Genomic DNA, 22,515 nt, shown 5'->3' on the forward strand with positions numbered 1-22,515 from the left:
CTAAATGCATGCTCTTCAACCGATCGCTGCCTGCACCTGCCCGCCCGTCCAGCATCACTACTCTGTATGGTTCTGACTTAGAATATGTGGACAACTACAAATACCTAGGTGTCTGGTTAGACTGTAAACTCTCCTTCCAGACTCACATTAAGCTTCTCCAATCCAAAATTAAATCTAGAATCGGCTTCCTATTTCGCAACAAAGCATCCTTCACTCATGCTGCCAAACATACCCTTGTAAAACTGACCATCCTACCGATCCTTGACTTCGGCAATGTCATTTACAAAATAGCCTCCAACATCCTACTCAGAAAATTGGATGCAGTCTATCACAGTGCCATCCGTTTTGTCACCAAAGCCCCATATACTACCCACCACTGCGACCTGTACGCTCTCATTGGCTGGCCCTCGCTTCATACTCATCGCCAAACCCACTGGCTCCAGGTCATCTATAAGTCTTTGCTTGGTAAAGCCCCTCCTTATCTCATCTCACTGGTCACCATAGCAGCACCTACCCGTAGCATGCACTCCAGCAGGTATATTTTACTGGTCATACCCAAAGCCAATTAGTCCTTCGGCCGCCTTTCCTTCCAGTTCTCTGCTGCCAATGACTGGAACGAACTGCAAAACTCACTGAAGCTGGAGACTCATATCTCCCTCACTAACTTTAAGCACCAGCTGTCAGAGAACCTCACAGATCACTGCACCTGTACATAGCCCATCTGTAAATAGCCCATCCAACTACCTCATCCCCATACTGTTATTTAATTTATTTATTTTGCTCCTTTGCACCCCAGTATCTCTACTTGCACACTCATCTTCTGCACATCTATCACTCCAGTGTTTAATTGCTATATTGTAATTATTTCGCTACTATGGCCTATTTATTGCCTTACCTCCCTTATCCTACCTGATTTGCACACACTGTATATATACTTTTTCTATTGTATTATTGACTTCTATTGTATTATTGACTATGTTTGTTTATTCTTGGCCAGGTCGCAGTTGTAAAGGAGAACTTGTTCTCAACTAGCCTACCTGGTTAAACAAAGGTGAAATAAAAAAATTCAAATAAACATTTGTGACGCTCAACAAGTCCTGCCTCTCAAATCTCTTCATTTGTTTTTCGGAGCATATACCCACGTGTCATCTCCTCATTGGTTTTTAGGAGCATATACCCATGTGGGTGATTGAAAGATGAACTGAGGTCCACACTCCAGTCGGTTGTAGTAATGCTGTAAAGTTGGTTGCCAACCGCCATATAATGTCCAAAGAAGAAAAAGAAGCCGGAAGGAAGGAGGAGAGATGACGAGAAACAAATTCTGTTTACCGTTTCATCTGAAGCTAATTCGGTTTACAGTTTTATTTGTGGATTAATTGTCAGATTAGAGGATCTTGTGTATTTCAGGTAAAATAACAACCCAACGTTTATATCCCAGGATAAATTAGCTAGCAACAGCAAGCTAACTAGTTAAATTGCCATAAATGTTTAATGCTTTTCGAGCTGTCCCCAAATAAATATAATTGGTTCAGAGTTTGTTTTGATATTTCAACCTGCGTGGCCTGATCGTGTCTGGTGTGGGGGTACAAAATCAACATGCGCGCGATGGCACGCAAGCGATTTGGTCAGCATGTTACAGTGATAGCTCTTCAGTATCTCCAATCTCTCCAGTCTACATGGCCCTGTACACATTCAGGTTGGTCAACTACAACACATTTGACACAATGGTTGTGGCACAACTGTTATTTTGCAACACAGTGGAGAGTTTGTCTGCACAAAAATGTTTACACAACCATTGTGTGGTTTCTCCACAATGCTTGTGTAATCATTTTTGTGTAAAAGAACTCTCTGTTGTATCACGTACATGCAAAATGCGTTGTACATCAGTTGTACAACTTGAGTGTGTATGGGGCCAATCAGAGTGAGTTCTATGTTACACAGCAATTAAGACAGCCAAGACTCCTCAGTTTAAAAAAAACGTGATCCTTTATTGAGAGCAGCTTGTATACATTGAGGTTACTGTGATTATTAGCTGAAGTGGATAAAAAAAAGAGGCCTAGGTGTGAGCGCCTAGCATTCATAAAAACAGTTTTGCACTAAAAACAATATATAAAAACAAGGTCTTAGCAAACAAAAAAGACCATTGCATTTTGATTAGATATTGAGAAAAAGGAAAGCGGAAAAACAGCTAATAATCCTTCATTTACCAGGCACTTAAGAGTCCCTTGAAGAGCATTGGTGATTCTCTCTCATCCATCTTTGCTCATGGTAATAACAAATGTATTACCAAACTGACTGTGTTACAGAGATGTATCATAAGAGACTGAATACATATGCAACTGCATTAAGTGATATTCAAAGTACCTTTTTATGAAGAAAAAGAATGAGTAAAAAAGATGGGACCTTCATAATAAATAAACAGGTTCCCGTAGGTACATCCTTCTACAATATGATAGTAATAAAAAGGGATATTTTTAAGTGAAGTTAGTGCATGGTTTCTACATTATGTACACATTGCCTTGTGGGATGGTCCACATTACAACATTGCACAAAATCATTGGACCAGCTAGAAAGAAAAGGGAATTGTGATTGGACCTCTGAAAATACAGCATTGCCAGCCATTTAAAAATGACAGACTGATAAAGTGATAACATGGTTATACAGCTAATATGTGGTCTATTATATGGTAATCCCATCAATGATGGTCGACATCGAGCACTTCAGAGTTAAAATGACACTTGTAACACACTCATAAGAGATTTTCTTTTAAACTCACTCACTCAAAATATTCCTTGGCTATAAATTTGATAGTACATTTGGTTCCTGTAAAGTATATAATTAACACAGACAAGTCAATCCACTGAGTTCCCCAGACACAATGAGTAATAGACTTTCAAGTTTAAACTCAGTAAAAATGTTGTCCATTGGTGCTTATACTCAGATCTTGCCTCTTCAATAGATATCAGAACAACAGCTCAGACAACAGCATCAGTGGCACATATTAGAGGCTGCAAATTCCAAGTCTGAAACACACTAGATACAGCTTTCAGGTGGTGAGTCCAGTCCAGCACATACAGAAAGTTCCCCCTGATGGATAAAAGTAGTTTAGGATCTCCTGGATTGGTTGGGGGGACTTTAGAGTTGGTAGATTGAGGTTCAGGTAGGCAAGGAGAGGCACTTTAGTTTTTATGGTTCCTGTGCTGCGTGGTCAAAAAAAGAGAGGGAGTGCGTCTCTGGGACAAACCAGCCCTGAGAGACTCATGCCAGGCATGGGCCCACTGGAACCACACGGGCCAAAAGGGACAGCGTCAGCGGGCATGCCTTCCATGCTGCAATTAAGGCAAATGTAAAGTCATGGCACTCGTGTCCTCCTCACATGAAACCATCTACACACGCTCAACGGTATGTATCCAATCCATTGGTATAACAAAAGTGTTCTCTTGTTCTTATCCACACGCCCTTTTAAATAATAACTCCTGGTCCCTGAAATGTGTGTGACTCAGAATTCAGAATTTCTGTGTTTCTTTTTTGGGGGGGGGGGGGGGGGGGGGCCGGGGGGAGATGTCACTCCTTGGGGTGGGGTGGGTTCAGTTGTCCTCCTCTCAGACATTGCTGTCGGAGGACAGATCCCCCAGGGTGTTGACGACCTCGCTGAAGGAGGGACGCTCTTTGAGACTTGGGGCCCAGCAGCGGCACATGAGCTTGTAGACTTTGGAGGGGCAGCCGTCAAGCACGGGTAACTTCATCTTGCCGGCCTGCAGACCTGGGGAGAGAAGAGTGGAGCAGAGAAAAAGGGGAGGTTAGATCATAATAAGAATGGTGTAAAGCTGTTTCTGGTATGGGATTCATAAAAATTATTGGACAGACAGCCTGCCCCCAGCTTGATAATAACATGATGATACTGTATGTGCCACTTTCTTTGTCAAGGTTACCTATAGTACAGTGCATTTCAATACAATGTCAACCAAATACAACTTTTTCCCCTAACAGAACCATGAAAATGATTCATCACTGTTCTGAGACTGAGAATAGCCACTTCAGAATAGCCACTTCAGAATAGCTTCAAGTTACCCCAAGAACATAAGAGTGGCCATGTCTGAAATCTGTCTTGCCTACTACTTACTAAAACTGCATACTATTTAGAATTGACTGTTTAGTAAAAACGTATATGTAATAAAAAAATATTAACATACTAGGCTTGTCCATACTGAGAATGCATCATCTAATGCACAATTGTGTTGTTTCCCTCCATTCGTGCATTTTGGTACAGCGCATCACCTTATCTGATTATAGGCTGTTGTCAAACACATGTGTCACGCCCTGACCTTAGAGAGCCTTTTAATTTCTCTATTTGGTTAGGTCAGGGTGTGATTTGGGTGGGCATTCTAGTTTTTTTATTTCTTTGTTGGCCGGGTATGGTTCCCAATCAGAGGCAGCTGTCTATCGTTGTCTCTGATTGGGGATCATACTTAGGCAGCCTTTTTCCCCTCAGTTTGTGGGATCTTGTTTTTGGTACTGTGCTGTATGCCCTACTGAACGTTACATTTTCATTTGTTTTGTTTCGGTGTTGATTTAATACATTTAAAATGTACGCCTACCACGCTGCACCTTGGTCCAATCTTTACAACGAACATAACAACATGTGGGCCTGGAAAGACGATTCTCTTCCTCAATTGTGTGCAGCGAATTCATATTGGATGAAAAGCCCAAATGAGTATGACATCTTTGCATTTAAAGCATACTACATCTTAGAAATTTTCACATACTATAAAACATTCTATTTTCTCATACCCAATCAGCCTACTATTTAATACGCAAGTATGGGTATTCGGACAGGCCCAGTACCCTTTGCAAGATTGATATCTGAACAGTGATTGCTCAGCCAATGGAGCACACAGATTAGTGGGCACTAAGTACATTTCTATTGATTTATACTGACCCTCCAGCACCTCGTCATCACTGAGTTTGGTGTATGGCAGTTCCCCGTGGTTGAACACCTCCCACATGAGCACCCCAAAGGCCCAGACATCTGACTTGGTGGAGAAGTCATCCTCAAACACAGACTCGGCCGGGAGCCAGCGCAGGGGGATCCACGCCTGCCTGTAGTGGTAGTACTCACTGCAGACAGACAGTCAAGACAGAAAGACAGGCAAACAGAGAGAGAGTGTCAAGATGTTATCATGCACATAATTAAACTATGTTACTATTTTGTCTTGACTTTACAATTAACAATGGCTGCATAGATCATCCTAGTACACTTTTGCTATACTTTCTTCTCACATGATAGACCGTAACTACACACGTCTTACTATCCAGGTCTGTACACAAACAATTCGAGCTTCTACTTTTAAAAATCCACCTTTCCAGAAACAAGTCTCTCACCGTTGCCGCCTGCTATAGACCACCCACTGCCCCCAGCTGTGCCCTGGACACCATATGTGAATTGATTGCCCCCCATCTATCTTCAGAGCTCATGCTGCTAGGTGACCTAAACTGGAACATGCTTAACACCCCGGCCATCCTACAATCTAAGCTTGATGCCCTCAATCTCACACAAATTATCAATGAACCCACCAGGTACAACCCCAAATCAGTAAACACGGGCACCCTCATAGATATCATCCAAACCAACTTTCCCTCCAAATACACCTCTGCTGTTTTCAACCAAGATCTCAGCGATCACTGCCTCATTGCCTGCATCCGTAATGGGTCTGCGGTCAAACGACCACCCCTCATCACTGTCAAACGCTCCCTAAAACACTTCAGCGAGCAGGCCTTTCTAATCGACCTGGCCCGGGTATCCTGGAAGAATATTGACCTCATCCCGTCAGTAGAGGATGCCTGGTTATTCTTTAAAAGTGCCTTCCTCACCATCTTAAATAAGAATGCTCCAATCAAAAAATGTAGAACCAGGAACAGATATAGCCCTTGGTTCACTCCAGACCTGTCTGCCCTTGACCAGCACAAAAACATCCTGTGGCGTTCTGCATTAGCATCGAATTGCCCCCGCAATATGCAACTTTTCAGGGAAGTTAGGATCAAATATACACAGGCAGTTAGGAAAGCAAAGGCTAGCTTTTTCAAGCAGAAATGTGCATCCTGTAGCACAAACTCCAAAAAGTTCTGGGACACTGTAAAGTCCATGGAGAATAAGAACACCTCCTCCCAGCTGCCCACTGCACTGAGGCTAGGAAACACTGTCACCACCGATAAATTCACTTTCATTGAGAATTTTAATAAGCATTTTTCTACAGCTGGCCATGCTTTCCACCTAGCTACCCCTACCCCGATCAACAGCCCTCCACAGCAACTCGCCCAAGCCTCCCCCATTTCTCCTTCACCCAAATCCAGATAGCTGATGTTCTGAAAGAGCTGCAAAATCTGGACCCCTACAAATCAGCTGGGTTAGACAATCTGGACCCTCTCTTTCTAAAATTATCTGCCAAAATTGTTACAACCCCTATTACTAGCCTGTTCAACCTCTCTTTTGTATCGTCTGAGATTCCCATAGATTGGAAAGCTGCCGCGGTCATCCCCCTCTTCAAAGGGGGAGACAATCTATACCCAAACTGCTACAGACCTATATCTATCCTACCCTGCCTTTCTAAGGTCTTCGAAAGCCAAGTTAACAAACAGATCACCGATCATTTCGAATCCCACCGTACCTTCTCCGCTATGCAATCTGGTTTCAGAGCTGGTCATGGGTGCACCTCAGCCACGCTCAAGGTCCTAAACGATATCATAACCGCCATCGATAAGAGACATTACTGTGCAGCCGTATTCATCGACCTGGCCAAGGTTTTCGACTCTGTCAATCACCACATTCTTATCGGCAGACTCAACAGCCTTGGTTTCTCAAATTATTGCCTCGCCTGGTTCACCAACTACTTCTCTGATAGAGTTCAGTGTGTCAAATCGGAGGGCCTGTTGTCCGGACGTCTGGCAGTCTCTATGGGGGTGCCACAGGATTCAATTCTCGGTCCGACTCTTCTCTGTATAATTCAATGATGTCTCTCTTGCTGCTGGTGAGTCTCTGATCCACCTCTTTGCAGACGACACCGTTCTGTATACCTCTGGCCCTTCTTTGGACACTGTGTTAACTAACCTCCAGACGAGCTTCAATGTCATACAACTCTCCTTCCATGGCCTCCAACTGCTCTTAAATGCAAGTAAAACTAAATGCATGCTCTTCAACCGATCGCTGCCCGCACCTGCCCGCCCGTCCAGCATCACTACTCTGGACGTTCTGACTTAGAATATGTGGACAATTACAAATACCTAGGTGTCTGGTTAGACTGTAAACTCTCCTTCCAGACTCACATTAAGCATCTACAATCCAAAATTAAATCTAGAATTGACTTCCTATTTCGCAACAAAGCCTCCTTCACTCATGCTGCCAAACATACCGTAAATTCCGGACTATAAGCCGCAACTTTTTTCCCAGCTTTGAACCTCGCGGCTTAAACAATGACGCGGCTAATATATGGATTATTCCCGCTTTCAAATTTTTTGCTCCAAAAAAACACATTCTGTGACGTGCTCAGTTTTTTGGCGGCATGAAGCTTTCATTAGACCAATGAAATTGCCAAACGGGTTAAGGTCAAACAACTTTTTTGTTTACGGTTTAGATTAAATCGAGCGCTCTCAAACTTCCCATCATTCTGATTACGGTAGTCATTTTGTCAACCTCATCATGGCAAAGACACGGAGAAATGCATATGATGCAGCTTTCAAGTTGAAGGCGATTGATCTGGCTGTTGGAAAAGGAATTAGAGCTGCTGCACGGGAGCTTGGTCTTAATGAGTCGATAAGACGTTGGAAACAGCAGCGTGAGGAATTGACTCAGTGCAAAAAGACAACTAAAGCTTACGGTACTGCAAATTTAGTATTTTTTGTTACATGCCGTGTTTTGTTAAAGCCTATTTATTTTTGTTACAAGCCATGTTTCGTTAAAGCCTATTTATTTTTGTTACAAGCCGTGTTTCATTAAAGCCTGTGTAAATTTGTTTCAATGTACCGGTAGGCACCTGCGGCTTATAGACATGTACGGCTTATTTATGTTCAAAATATATATATTTTTTAAATTCAGTGGGTGCGGCTTATATTCAGGTGCGCTTAACCTGTTAGGGCTAGGGGGCAGTATTGACACAGCCGGATAAAAAAACGTACCCGATTTAATCTGGTTACTACTCCTGCCCAGTAACTAGAATATGCATATAATTATTGGCTTTGGATAGAAAACACCCTAAAGTTTCTAAAACTGTTTGAATGGTGTCTGTGAGTATAACAGAACTCATATGGCAGGCCAAAACCTGAGAAGATTCCATGCAGGAAGTGGCCTGTCTGACAAGATGTGTTTCATCTAGGCTGTTTTTATTGAAGACTTAGGATCTTTGCTCTAACGTGACACTTCCTACGGCTCCCATAGGCTCTCAGAGCCCGGGAAAAAGCTGAACGATATCGAGGCAGGCTCTGGCTGAAACACTTTATCGCGTTTGGCAAGTGGCCGCTCAGAGTACTGTGGGCTTAGGCGCGTGCCCGAGTCGACCGAATGCTTTATTTTTTTTCGTCTGTTTACCTAAATGCAGATTCCCGGTCGGAATATTATCGCTTTTTTACGAGAAAAATGGCATAAAAATTGATTTTAAACAGCGGTTGACATGCTTCGAAGTACGGTAATGGAATATTTAGATTTTTTTTGTCACGAATTGCGCCATGCTCGTAACCCTTATTTACCCTTTCGGATAGTGTCTTGAACGCACGAACAAAATGCCGCTGTTTGGATATAACGATGGATTATTTTGGACCAAACCAACATTTGTTATTGAAGTAGAAGTCCTGGGAGTGCATTCTGACGAAGACAGCAAAGGTAATAACATTTTTCTTATAATAAATCTGACTTTGATGAGTGCTAAACTTGCTGGGTGTCTAAATAGCTAGCCCTGTGATGCCGGGCTTTCTACTGAGAATATTGCAAAATGTGCTTTCCCCGAAAAGCTATTTTAAAATCGGACATATCGAGTGCATAGAGGAGTTCTGTATCTATAATTCTTAAAATAATTGTTATGCTTTTTGTGAACGTTTATCGTGAGTAATTTAGTAAATTCACCGGCAGTGTTCGGTGGGAATGCTAGTCACATGCTAGTCACATGCTAATGTAAAAAGCTGGTTTTTGATATAAATATGAACTTGATTGAACAAAACATGCATGTATTGTATAACATAATGTCCTAGGGTTGTGATCTGATGAAGATCATCAAAGGTTAGTGCTACATTTAGCTGTGGTTTGGGTTTATGTGACATTATATGCTAGCTTGAAAAATGGGTGTCTGATTATTTCTGGCTGGGTACTCTGCTGACATAATCTAATGTTTTGCTTTCGTTGTAAAGCCTTTTTGAAATCGGACAGTGTGGTTAGATTAACGAGAGTCTTATCTTTAAAATGGTGTAAAATAGTCATATGTTTGAAAAATTTAAGGTTTTGCATTTCTAAGGTTTTTGAATAACGCGCCACGGGATTGCACTGGCTGTTACGTAGGTGGGACGATTTGGTGCCACCTAGCCCAGAGAGGTTAATAGTCTGGAAATTACGGTACACTCGTAAAACTGACCATCCTACCGATCCTCGACTTCGGCGATGTAATTTACAAAATAGCCTCCAACACTCTACTCAACAAATTGGATGCAGTCTATCACAGTGCCATCCATTTTGTCACCAAAGCCCCATGTACTACCCACCACTGCGACCTGTACGCTCTCGTTGGCTGGCCCTCGCTTCATACTCATCGCCAAACCCACTGGCTCCAGGTCATCTACACGTCTCTGCTAGGTAAAGCCCCGCCTTATCTCAGCTCACTGGTCACCATAGCAGCACCCACCCGTAGCAGGCGCTCCAGCAGGTATATCTCACTGGTCACCCCCAAAGCCAATTCTTCCTTTGGCCGCCTTTCCTTCCAGTTCTCTGCTGCCAATGGCTGGAACAAACTGCAAAAATCACTGAAGCTGGAGACTCATATCTCCCTCACTAGTTTTAAGCACCAGCTGACAGAGCAGCTCACAGATCAGTGCACCTGTACATAGCTCATCTATAAATTGCCCATCCAACTACCTCATCCCCATACTGTATTTATTTATTTATCTTGCTCCTTTGCACCCCAGTATCTCTACTTGGACATTCATCTTCTGCACCTCTACCATTCCAGTGTTTAATTGCTATATTGTAATTACTTCACCACCATGGCCTATTTATTGCCTTACCTCCCTTATCCTACGTCATTTGCACATGCTGTATATAGACTTTTTCTATTGTATTATTGACTGTATGTTTGTTTATTCCATGTGTAACTATGTGTTGTTGTTTGTGTCACACTGCTTTGCTTTATCTTGGCCAGGTCGCAGTTGTAAATGAGAACTTGTTCTCAACTAGCCTACCTGGTTAAATAAAGGTGAAATAAAAAATGCAATTGCAGGCCCCATCTCTTACCTGTTGTAAACATCCTTGCTGAGGCTTGGAGCTGAGATTTTGACGCTGCGTTGGCCGCTGATCAGGCAGTTACGGGCGGCCAGGTCTTTATGAACGAAGCGGTGATTGGACATGTGCTCCATCCCATGAGCCACCTGGGTACAGATGGATACCTGGGTAGATGAATAGAGATAGAGATAGAGATAGATAGAGATAGAGAGAGAGAGAGAGAGAGAGAGAGAGAGAGAGAGAGAGAGAGATGGCCTGAATCAAAAAGGTTTTAGATAGTAGGGTTTTTTAAAGTTGTCAAAAGAAAAAAGGACTAGTTTGCATCAAAATGCAGACACCTGTGTGCCCTAAAGCTGGAACAGAATGTTTCCATTAAAGGGGGCATAATGGCATGTGTCGTGTGCTTGTTTTTCAAATGAAATGAGCAAATTACATCCAAAGTGTAGTGAACGCTACTTACTTTGGTCTTGGTGGTGAGAGGTTGAGACTTGATTTTCTCATCTTTGCTATTGGAGATTCTCAAGAACTGTTTCAGATCTCCCTATTTCCAAGGAAATAGAAATAGAGAAAGGAAAGAGATAAAAAAAAGGTCAAAAACATGTTCACTTTGTAAATGTAGGAAGCATAACAATAAAAAGAACACACTTGGAGACATGTACCAAGTAAAACTGCACAACTTCATCAACGTTGCATAGACAATTGTTATAGTCTACATGAATACAAAGCATGGATAAGAGTGTTACACTATGCTATGTGGGTATGCAATTGTTCAGCATCTATCATGTAGGTGTGTGTGTGTGTGTGTGTGTGTGTGTGTGTGTGTGTGTGTGTGTATGCGCCTGTGCTTGCTCACGTGTGTATGTGTGTGCGCTCGCTCATGTTTGCATCTACAGTTGAAGTCGGAAGTTTACATACACCTTAGCCAAATACATTTAAACTCAGTTTTTCACAATTCCTGACATTTAATCCTAGTAAAAATTCCCTGTCTTAGGTCAGTTAGGATCACCACTTTATTTTAAGAATGTGAAATGTCAGAATAATAGTAGAGAGAATGATTTATTTCAGCTTTTATTTCTTTCATCACATTCCCAGTGGGTCAGAAGTTTACATACACTGAATTAGTATTTGGTAGCATTGTCTTTAAATTGTTGAACTTGGGTCAAACGTTTCGTGTAGCCTTCCACAAGCTTCCCACAATAAGTTGGGTGACTTTTGGCCCATTCCTCCTGACAGAGCTGGTGTAACTGAGTCAGGTTTGTAGGCCTCCTTGCTCACACACGCTTTTTCAGTTCTGCCCACAATTTTTTTTATGGGATTGAGGTCAGGGCTTTGTGATGGCCACTCCAATACCTTGACTTTGTTGTCCTTAAGCCATTTCGCCACAACGTTGGAAGTATGCTTGGGGTCATTGTCCATTTGGAAGCCCCATTTGCGACCAAACTTAACTTCCTGACTGATGTGTTGAGATGTTGCTTCAATATATCCACATCATTTTCCTCCCTCATGACGCCATCTATTTTGTGAAGTGCACCAGTCCCTCCTGCAGCAAAGCACCCCACAACATGATGCTGCCACCCTGTGCTTCACGGGTGGGATGGTGTTCTTTGGCTTGCAAGCCTCCCCCTTTGTCCTCCAAACATAACGATGGCCATTAAGGCCAAACAGTTCTATTTTTGTTTCGTCAGACCAGAGGACATTTCTCCAAAAAGTACGATCTTTGTCCCCATGTGCAAACCATAGTCTGGCTTTTTTATGGCGGTTTTTGAGCAGTGGCTTCTTCCTTGCTGAGCGGTCTATCAGGTTATGTCGATATAGGACTTGTTTTACTGTGGATATAGATACTTTTGCACCTGTTTCCTCCGGCATCTTCACAAAGTCCTTTGCTGTTGTTCTGGGATTGATTTGCACTTTCACACCAAAATACATTAATCTCTAGAAGACAGAATGCGTCTCCTTCCTGAGCGGTATGACAGCTATGTGGTCCCATGGTGTTTATACTTGCGTACTATTGTTTGTACCGATAAACATGGTACCTTCAGGCGTTTGGAAATTGCTCCCAAGGATGAACCAGACTTGTGGAGGTCTACAATTTTTTTTCTGAGGTCTTGGCTGATTTCTTTAGATTTTCCCATGATGTCAAGCAAAGAGGCACTGAGTTTGAAGATAGGCCTTGAAATACATTCACAGGTACACCTCCAATTGCCTATCAGAAGCTTCTAAAGCCATGACATAATTTTCTGGAATTTTCCAAGCTGTTTAAAGGCACAGTCAACTTAGTGAATGTAAACTTCTGACCCACTGGAATTGTGATACAGTGAATTATAAGTGAAATAATCTGTCTGTAAACTATTGTTGGAAAAATTACTTGTGTCATGCACAAAGTAGATGTCCTAACCGGCTTACCAAAACTATAGTTTGTTAACAAGAAATTTGTGGAGTGGTTGAAAAACGAGTTTTAATGACTCCAACCTAAGTGTATGTAAACTTCAGACTTCAACTGTATGTGTGTGTGCGTCTTTTTGAGCAAATGTATTTGTGTATTTACCAGGTCATAATACTCCAGGATCATATAGTGGGGCTCAGCCTCCCTACACAGTCCCAGCAGTCGCACCACATTGCCGTGGCTCAGCTTGGAGAACATGTCGGCCTCACGGCGGAAATCCAGCTGTAGCTGCTCATCTCTGCTCTGCAGGCTCTTCACCAACACCACTGTCTCCTCCTCACCCTCCTCGATGCCCTTCGCCTTGGCCAGCAGCACCTCACCAAACTCACCCTTCCCTACACACAGACAGACGCAGGCAGGAAGACAGACGGACAGACAGGTAGGCACGCACACGCACAGGTCAGAGATTAGAGGGTCACTCAGATATGCCAACATTTTCTTCCAGGGTTAGGAGTAAATACAAACCTGGTAAATAGAGGTGAAATTAAGTAAGTGAATGAAAATGTGTTCACTCCAGTTACACAGCTGTTCGGCTCGTTGTCAATTAGACTCACTCCTCATACCCACGTGACCATCTTACCCAGTGTAGTGATGGTGTGTAGGTCTGCCCGGGGGAACTGAAGCTTTTCGTTGGCACTGCTATGGCGCTTCTCTGCTGCCGCCGTGGTGCCCATGCTGGTCAAAGCCACCTCTTCCTGGATCTCAGCGGTGGTGTGGCCATTCTGCTGTACAGCCCCTCCTGGTGGACATCAACCACATTACACAATGTGCATGTTTGAGATTGACTACATTGCAGTCGGACTGCACAGAATCATTGATGTACAAATCACTTTGCATCCAAAATAACTACACATTATGTGGTCAAGATAAGCGATTCTGCACCTCACCTTGGTCAAAATGATCCCCTGAAACACACCGAATGTTGTGTCATAAAATACCAAAATGTGATGGGAAATCCACAAGAAAATGTGCAGACAGTAATGTGGACAGATATTGCACAACACGATTCAAACATACTCCAGTTTGATGATTAGAAATATTTAATAACCATTTTATAATAATGGTAATATTTTGAAATCAGAGAGAAAAGTTCCCTGAGTCTGTAACCCCTACTTAGAGCACTTCAGTGCCAAACCTGAGATTTTTATTTTACCAGGTAAGTTGACTGAGAACACATTCTCATTTACAGCAACAACCTGGGGAATAGTTACAGGGGAGAGGAGATGAATGAGCCAATTTTAAACTGGGGATAATTAGGTGGCCATGACACTCACATTGGGAATTTAGCCAGGACACTGGGGTTAACACCCCTATTCTGACAATAAGTGCCATGGGATCTTTAGTGACCACAGAGAGTCAGGACACCCTTTTAACATCCCATCCAAAAGACAGCACCCTACATTTTAGTCAGACGCTCTTAACCAGAGCGACTTACAGTAGTGAATGCATACATTTCATACATTTTTTTTCTCCGTACTGGTCCCCCGTGGGAATCGAACCCACAACCCTGGCGTTGCAAACACCATGCTCTACCAACTGAGCCACACGGGACTTACACAGGGCAATGTCCCCAATCACTGCCGTAGGGAATTCAGATATTTTTTTTTAGATCAGAGGAAAGGGTGCCTCCTACTGGCCCTGCAAAACCACTTCTAGCAGCATCTGGTCTCCCATCCAGGGACTGACCAGGACCAACGCTGCTTAACTTCAGAAGCCAGCCAGCAGCGGGATGCAGAGTGGTATGCTGCCGGCCTTAGATTAGTGTCTGGTTGTGCAGATGAGAGGGAACAAATGGAGCCATTATATGTGGATTAACTTCACAAAGATAAGTATTTAGTTTGTAAGGAGAGCACCCCAGTTTTGCTTACTTAATCTTAAAGACTCTTACCAAATTATATAAAACAACTCAAAACCCAGGTATTTGACTATGGTGACTTTTGCACTTTCCTTGCAATGCTCTTGGCAGCCACAAGGTGGTAGCAAGTCAATTGGGTATGAGTGAGCACAAAATGTTCAACATGTACGGGCAGAGCATGATGTAGGTAGGAGCATTCAGACACACATCAGACTCATAAATAAATGTTTATTCCGTGACACACAAAGACACAACTACTTGCCAGACATGTAGCCTACACAAGATTATAGCAAACAGTGAATTTACTCAGAAACCCACCTGGAATTGACGCTTAGTCTGGAAAACCAGTCCCTAGGCAACAGTGAATAGGGTCTGGTTTCAACGAGGGACTCTTTTGGCATAGAGGACCTACGTCACTGCCTACGTTGACAAGTGAAGGGGGGGAAAAAAAATCGGGGAGTCTCCCAACAAATCAAGAGGCAGACATGCCAGAACGTCGTGATTCAAAACTTAAGTTTGCAAGCAAAAACCTTTGTAGTGGTTTTAGTTAAGGTATTGATGCAAACGAGCCACTTGTGAAACCCACTCACCCACCAAACCACCCCCACCCCTATCCCCCCAACTCACTGTTAAGACACTCCATCTCGGGCTCCTCTCCTTCCTGGCCCTTCTGCAGTCTCTTGGCGTTGCGTCTCTTCTTGCAGTAGAACATGAGGCCCAGCACCACGATGATGTAGGCCACGGCCGCCCCCACAGACAAACCTATAGTCTGAATCATTTTATAGGGTGCCTTCTCTTCATGGTCCACCAATGTCTGCACCGGTTTCTCTGCCAAAGACAGAGGAGAAAGGACATTATGGTTATTTATTTTATTGATCCAGGTAGGTTGATGAGAGCACATTCTCTTTGTTTATCAGAATGAGCTGTGTTAATTAAAGTTGAAGTGATAGTTCATCAGATGTTACTTTTATTTATCCATGTAGATTATTGAGAATACATTCACTTTAAAAATAACAGCCTGGTTTGCTGTGACGATGGAGTGAGTTGTGGTAGTTAATATTTGGGATTGAGACATATACACAACAGATGGTATTGAACATGGGTAGACATATCTCAGCTTGGTATGTTCTTCAATCTGGTACCCACTGCTTGAGAAAATAGTGTTGTGTGTCCATCCAAGTAATATTGAATACACATCATGTGGATCATTAACCCTTTACACTTGTGGGAATTGGCCTATATGAACAGGGTTAAATAAAAATGTTTCTTACAGAAGAAATATGAAATGCATAAGCATTGTAGCAATTGAAAGGGAACAAGTGTAAACATTTTTAGACCAAATTTAAGGACACAACATTTCACCTGACACAAGACTGAATCCAAACATTCCACTGTTGATTTTATGAGCATTTTACATTTACTGTACTTTTCGCTGCATTTGTTGATAACGTAATCTGAAAAGAATGTGGATACATTCAGTAACATGATAAGAATATTCCTGGAAAATATGGGGTAGGTGCAACATAATAAAAAATGTTAAGTGAGAGGACTAACTGGTGTCTCCAAGTGGCTACACACCTCTCCAAACTGTGCACAGTTGCTAAGTAATTCCAATGCACTTTTATGTCTCAAAGAAGAGTCTTCAACTATAAGGTGCTTTTTTGAGCTCTCCTACCTGTGCCGTTGAGGAACTAGAGCAAGCACACTTGTAGTTGTTTTGTTTGGAACACAGCCCTGCATCCCCGCCATCACACAAATACTGTTATTGTTTACGCAATCGAAAAAGTGTCCCATTATAAATAACAATCTGGGTCAGGTGGGCATCATTTGAAAGCTTGTTCTATTGTCAACAAGACCAGCTAAGTTATAAAATACCACCTTACAGTGATAGGCTTTTACAAGGCAATTCAGAGAAACAGATTGTAATTTTAGAGTGCGCATTGAAATGAGTCATAGGTGCATTCTGCTGCGAATAAAAAAACTATAGTAATTTACAGCATTTCTCTCACTCAGACAAAAAAAATAGTAAAACGTTTCCCAGTTAGTGGGAGGGATGGGGGCAACTTCTTGTCGCGTGCGGTGCTCAAGTTCAGAACGGCTGTCAGTCAAAACCCATACAGCTCTGTAAAGCGCAGAGCCTGAGCACTGACGTAATTTATAGCATGTTACTGTACAGCCACTGCGTTCCAATTTAGGTTCTTATCAGTGTCCAAATTCAAATTTCTATCCGTATACGGGTACAGTACGAGTGTAAAGGGCTACAGTTCCAAGCTTTCTTTTCTTGAATGTTTTTGTTAAGGAAACTGGCAAAGAAAAAAACATCCAAAGATTTCAGACTCACATCATCCATTTCTAACCAGAGCCTTAGAAACTGGAACAAAACGCTGAATGAATTCCTCTGTCCTACAATGAACTACTTCTGCAAACTAAATGGTCTGCCTCCTTTAACCCCTCACAGGGAGAGGTTGGAATAATACAAAACCCTGAACATCCTATTTTAAACTACAAGCCCAAGCACAAGGAGGAGCCACAGTGTATGTGAGAGAGGGTTGATTCAATCTAAGGTCTGTCCCTGTCACTTCACCAATGACTCTGGCGAGACAGGTTATTAGAATGCTCAGATGGCTGAGTGGTTAATTACAGTCCTCATCCAGTCCTCGTGATTGCTACACGCACGCACACACAGTAACATGATGGGGGTGGCATCCTTTTGTGTGTATGTGTGTGCATCTGTATGAGAGAGAGACTTACCCACTACGTAGAGCTGTGCCACACGGTCACTGATGCTGCAGCTGTTTCCGGCAATGCAGGTGTATTTGCCTGTGTCGTCCGTGGTGACATCTGTTATCACCAGAGAGCCATTGACCATTAACTGGAACCTGAGAAAGAGAGAGAGAGAGAGAGAGAGAGAGAGGGGGGGGGGTAGAAAGAGAGAGAGTGAGAGAAAAAGAGTGATAGAGTTAGAGGGAGCGAGAGAAAGAGAGAGAGAAGAAATAAAGGAAGAAAGGAAGAAGGAAGAAAGTTTGTTGCTTCAGTGTCTTTTTTGTCAGATGTTACTGTGGAATACTGAAGTATAATTACAAGCATTTCATAAGTGTTAAAGGCTTTTATTGACAATTACATGAAGTTGATGCAAAGAGTCAATATTTGCAGCCCATTCTTGCATAATCAATGCTTGGAGTTTGTCAGAATTGGTGTTGTTTTTTTGTCCACCCGCCTCTTGAGGATTGACCACAAGTTCTCAATGGGATTAAGGTCTGGGGAGTTTCCTGGCCATGGACACAAAATATCGATGTTTTGTTCCCCGAGTCACTTAGTTATCACTTTTGCCTTATGGCAAGATGCTCCATCATGCTGAAAAAGGCATTGTTCGTCACCAAACTGTTCCTGGATGGTTGAGAGAAGTTGCTCTCGGAGGATGTGTTGGTACCATTCTTTATTCATGGCTGTGTTCTTAGGCAAAGTTGTGAGTGAGCCCACTCTCTTGTCTGAGAAGCAACCCCACACATGAATGGTCTCAGGATGCTTTACTGTTGGCATGACACAGGACTGATGTTGGTGCTCACCTTGTCTTCTCTAGACAAGCTTTTTTTCCAAATGCCCCAAACAATCGGAAAGGGGATTCATCAGAGAAAATGACTTTACCCCAGTCCTCAGCAGTCCAATCCATGTACCTTTTGCAGAATATCAGTCTGTCTCTGATGCTTTTCCTGGAGAGAAGTGGCTTCTTTGCTGCCCTTCTTGACACCATCCTCCAAAATTCTTTGCCTCACTGTGCGTGCAGATGCACTCACACCGGCCTGCTGCCATTCCTGAGCAAGCTCTGTACTGGTGGTGCCCCGATCCCGCAGCTGAAACAACTTTAGGACACGGTCCTGGTGCTTGCTGGACTTTCTTGGGTGCCCTGAAGCCGCCTTCACAACAATTGAACCGCTCTCCTTGAAGTTCTTGGTGATCCGATAAATGGTTGATTTAGGTGCAATCTTACTGGCAGCAATATCCTTGCCTGTGAAGCCCTTTTTGTGCAAAGCAATGATGACGGCACGTGTTTCCTTGCAGGTAACCATGGATGACAGAGGAAGAACAATGATTCCAAGCACCACCCTCCTTTTGAAGCTTCCAGTCTGTTATTCGAACTCCATCAGCATGACAGAGTGATCTCCAGCCTTGTCCTCATCAACACTCACACCTGTGTTAATGAGAGAATCACTGACATGATGTCAGCTGGTCCTTTTGTGGCAGGGCTGAAATGCAGTGGAATAATTTTTCTGGGATTCAGTTCATTTGCATGGCAAAGAGGGACTTTGCAATTAATTGCAATTCATCTGATCACTCTTCATAACATTCTGGAGTATATGCAAATTGCCATCATACAAACTGAGGCAGCAGACTTTGTGAAAATTAATATTTGTGTCATTCTCAAAAATTTTGGCCACAACTGTACACAGCGTTGTATGAGATCTTCAGTTTCTTGGCAATTTCTTGCATGGAATAGCCTTCATTTCTCAGAGAAATAATAGACTTGACGAGTTTCAGAAGAAAGTTATTTGTTTCTGGCCATTTTGAGCCTATAATCGAACCCACAAATGCTGACGCTAAAGATACTCAACTAGTCTAAAGAAGGCCAGTTTTATTGCTTCTTTAAACAGCACAACAGTTTTCATCTATGCTAACATAATTGTAAAAGGGTTTTCTAATGATCAATTAGCATTTTAAAATGATAAACTTGGATTAGCTAACACAACGTGCCATTGGAACACTGGAGTGATGGTTGCTGATAATAGGCCTCTGTACGCCTATGTAGATATTTCATTAAAAATCTGCCGTTTCTAGCTACAATAGTCATTTACAACATTAACAATGTCTACACTGTATTTCTGATCAATTTGATGTTATTTTAATGGACAATTTTTTTGTTGCTTTTCTTTCAAAAACAAGGACACTTCTAAGTGACCCCAAACTTTTGAACGGTAGTGTATGTTATGTTACAACTTGTGTCAATACAACCCAGTGCTTTTTTTCTTCCACAGCACCACAAAGACAATGTTGTCGTGTGTGTGATATTATCGTCTCTGTGGGTAAAGCCTTACCTTCTCCTGCTGGTGTCCAGCACCTTATCCTTGACCATCCACTGGACGCGGGGCTCAGGGTCTGCTGTGGCCTGGCAGTGTAGGATGGCTGTGTGGCCCTGGTACACTGTGGTGTTCTCTGGCTCCAGCTTAAAGCGGATATACACTACACACACACACACCGCAGTTAATATACCACACTCCATCTCTAAACAAAGTTCAGGAAACTGATTTGCTATAGACTCACTGTGGTGACATTGTGGTAGAGCTGGGACAATAAACCGAAAATGATCGACACCGACCATACAGATTATCACAGGCATTTTGCTGATATCGTTCATTGCGATAAGTAGCCTATACTAGAGAAATGTTACATTTGAAATTAAATACTTTTGCTGATCTGGGTGATTATTAATGGGACAATTGATGGCTACAATCATCAAACTAGTTGTAGTAGTTTAAAGGATAATAAAAAAAAAACAGTGGTGCACATTAATGTTGTAAACTTATCGTTCTATTTATCGTTATCGCATCAATTCAGGCAATTTATAACAATATGAGATTTTTGTCCATATCGAACAGCTAGTTCTACATTGCGGTGGGTTTTCTTTGTGTCAACCACAAGTGTCTTCAACACCTAATGGAGTTCATTACATGGAAGCCAGATGGTCTTCTAACGCAAGGATTAATGAAATAGAAAAACACATCGACAATGGTCATTGGAAAGCTGATTATAAGCAGTGCATCAACTAAGAGAAGAGACAAACAGTAATCCCAAAGGATTGCCATTATGATGAGGACGGTAAGGAAAATTCAAACCTAAAACTAGTGTAAAAAACGCACACCAGTAGACGAATGTCCGTGACTTTTTTCATTTTTTATTGCAAGGTGCATGACTTAAATGTTTTTATTTTATTTTATTGAAGTCAAGGTCAGTCGTCAATTAGTTGCTCCAGCCAAAACCAGTTAAATAGCCATCACTAGCTGGCTAACGCAAGGATGAATGAAATAGACAAACACATCGACAATGGTGCAATCCTGCACCTTAGAGGCTGCTGCCCTATATACATAGACTTGGAATCACTGGCCACTTCAATAATGGAACACTAGTCACTTTAATAATGTTAAAAAAAAAGTACATACTGCTTTACTCATCTCATATGTATATACTGTATTCTGTTGTACTGTATTTTAGTCAATGCCACTCCGACATTGCTCAATCTAATATTTATATATTTCTTAATTCCATTATTTTAATTTTAGATCTGTGTGTATTGTTGTGTATTGTAAGATACTACTGCACTGTTGGAGCTAGGAACAAAAGCATTACACCAGCAATAACCCACAATCTGCTAAATATGTGTATGTGACCAATAAAATTTGATTTTGATTTGAACCAGCACCTGGATCTCCTCTAGACACACTGCTGTGCACAGACTCTTTTGCTTTTGCAAAGGAAAATACAAAGTGAACTACAGTTAATCAAACACATACACACACACACACACACTCAAACGCACACACGCACAAAAACACACAGACACACACGCCTACCTGCCACAGTGAGGCTGACCATGGCTCTGATCTCCCCCTGTAGGCTGTTGGAGGCGATACAGGTGTAGTTTCCTGCGTCGCTGCGCGTCACTTTGGTGAAGTGGAGCTGGCTATTCCTCATCTCTACATGAGGAAGCAGCTCTCCACCATCTGTACGGGGCGACAGAGTGTGAGAGAGGAGCTCAATGGGGGCTGAGAAACGACAGTACTGTGATACCCTTTTCCCACTATCGTGCTGTCCCGATACATACTTGGTTGGATATGTTCCTTTAATATGGTCCTTTCCAGTGCAACTGTGGTGGATGTGTATCCAGGCCAGTGCAGTACAGCTTGACTCAGTAATGTGAAAAGGTTATGAGTGTAATGGATGTAGGCTTGGACGATATACCATCGTCTATCGACAATTATTGACAGCCATCGTCGATGGTGACGACTAATTGATGTGACAGACGATGGTTTAGCCTATTTGAACTATACTGGCGCTGCACAGTAAAAAACAGAGACTCGCAGAGCACAGCACACAAGTGACATTCCGACTAATCTATTCCTATTTGCTATAACCTATTTCAATAAATAAGTTATATAGCCTGCAGAATGCAAGAGAGGAATGTAGGCCAGACAGAGAGGAGAATTCCACCAAAGCAGCACAAAAATGTTCAGTCAGAAAATATTATTTCTCTCTCTCTCTGTCGGATTCATGGGCATTAGGCTATATCATAAACGTATATATTTAAAAAAAATAATGGACACTCCTTAACTTGTGTATATATCTGTTTTAAAAAAAGATATATATTCCTTTCTCTCTCCATTTGATAGGCTACGAATATGACGGAAGCTAACGCTTCATCGTTTTATGCATCCTAATCAAACAATGAATGTAACGGAGTTCCATCTCAAAAACATATTTGAAAAGGCAAGGTAGCCAGAGGACTAATAACGTGAGAGGGAAAATCCTTGCATGACAGGTTGAAAACCAAATGGCCAATTTCCTATGCTTCTTCTAGGCCTATAATACAAGTTAAAGTCATGAACAGTAAACTGACCTACAAAGGCAAAACACAGTAATTACATAACTTGTTTTACTGCAAAATCTGACTTCAAAGTATTTTTCTGTCTAGACAGA

The 22,515-nt window shown here is 42.3% G+C and overlaps 1 protein-coding gene across 1 annotated transcript in view; it reads right to left on the reverse strand.

The window, feature by feature from the left end:
- Positions 1-1,967: 1,967 nt before the first annotated feature.
- Positions 1,968-22,515, reverse strand: part of ptk7b (protein tyrosine kinase 7b) — a 214,491-nt gene continuing 193,943 nt past the window's right edge. The window contains exons 11-20 of the mRNA XM_045700655.2: positions 21,393-21,542; positions 19,860-20,004; positions 17,521-17,648; positions 15,397-15,597; positions 13,495-13,653; positions 13,017-13,249; positions 10,932-11,012; positions 10,484-10,635; positions 4,940-5,118; positions 1,968-3,763 (exon numbers count right to left, since the gene is read on the reverse strand). Of these exons, the coding sequence (XP_045556611.1) occupies positions 3,603-3,763; positions 4,940-5,118; positions 10,484-10,635; positions 10,932-11,012; positions 13,017-13,249; positions 13,495-13,653; positions 15,397-15,597; positions 17,521-17,648; positions 19,860-20,004; positions 21,393-21,542 (1,589 nt within the window). The 3' untranslated portion in view covers positions 1,968-3,602. The remainder of the gene's footprint in view (positions 3,764-4,939; positions 5,119-10,483; positions 10,636-10,931; positions 11,013-13,016; positions 13,250-13,494; positions 13,654-15,396; positions 15,598-17,520; positions 17,649-19,859; positions 20,005-21,392; positions 21,543-22,515) is intronic.

The sequence above is a fragment of the Salmo salar genome, chromosome 18 (genome assembly GCF_965601325.2).
Source record: "Salmo salar chromosome 18, fSalSal1, whole genome shotgun sequence".
In the NCBI taxonomy this organism is placed as follows: Eukaryota; Metazoa; Chordata; class Actinopteri; order Salmoniformes; family Salmonidae; genus Salmo; species Salmo salar.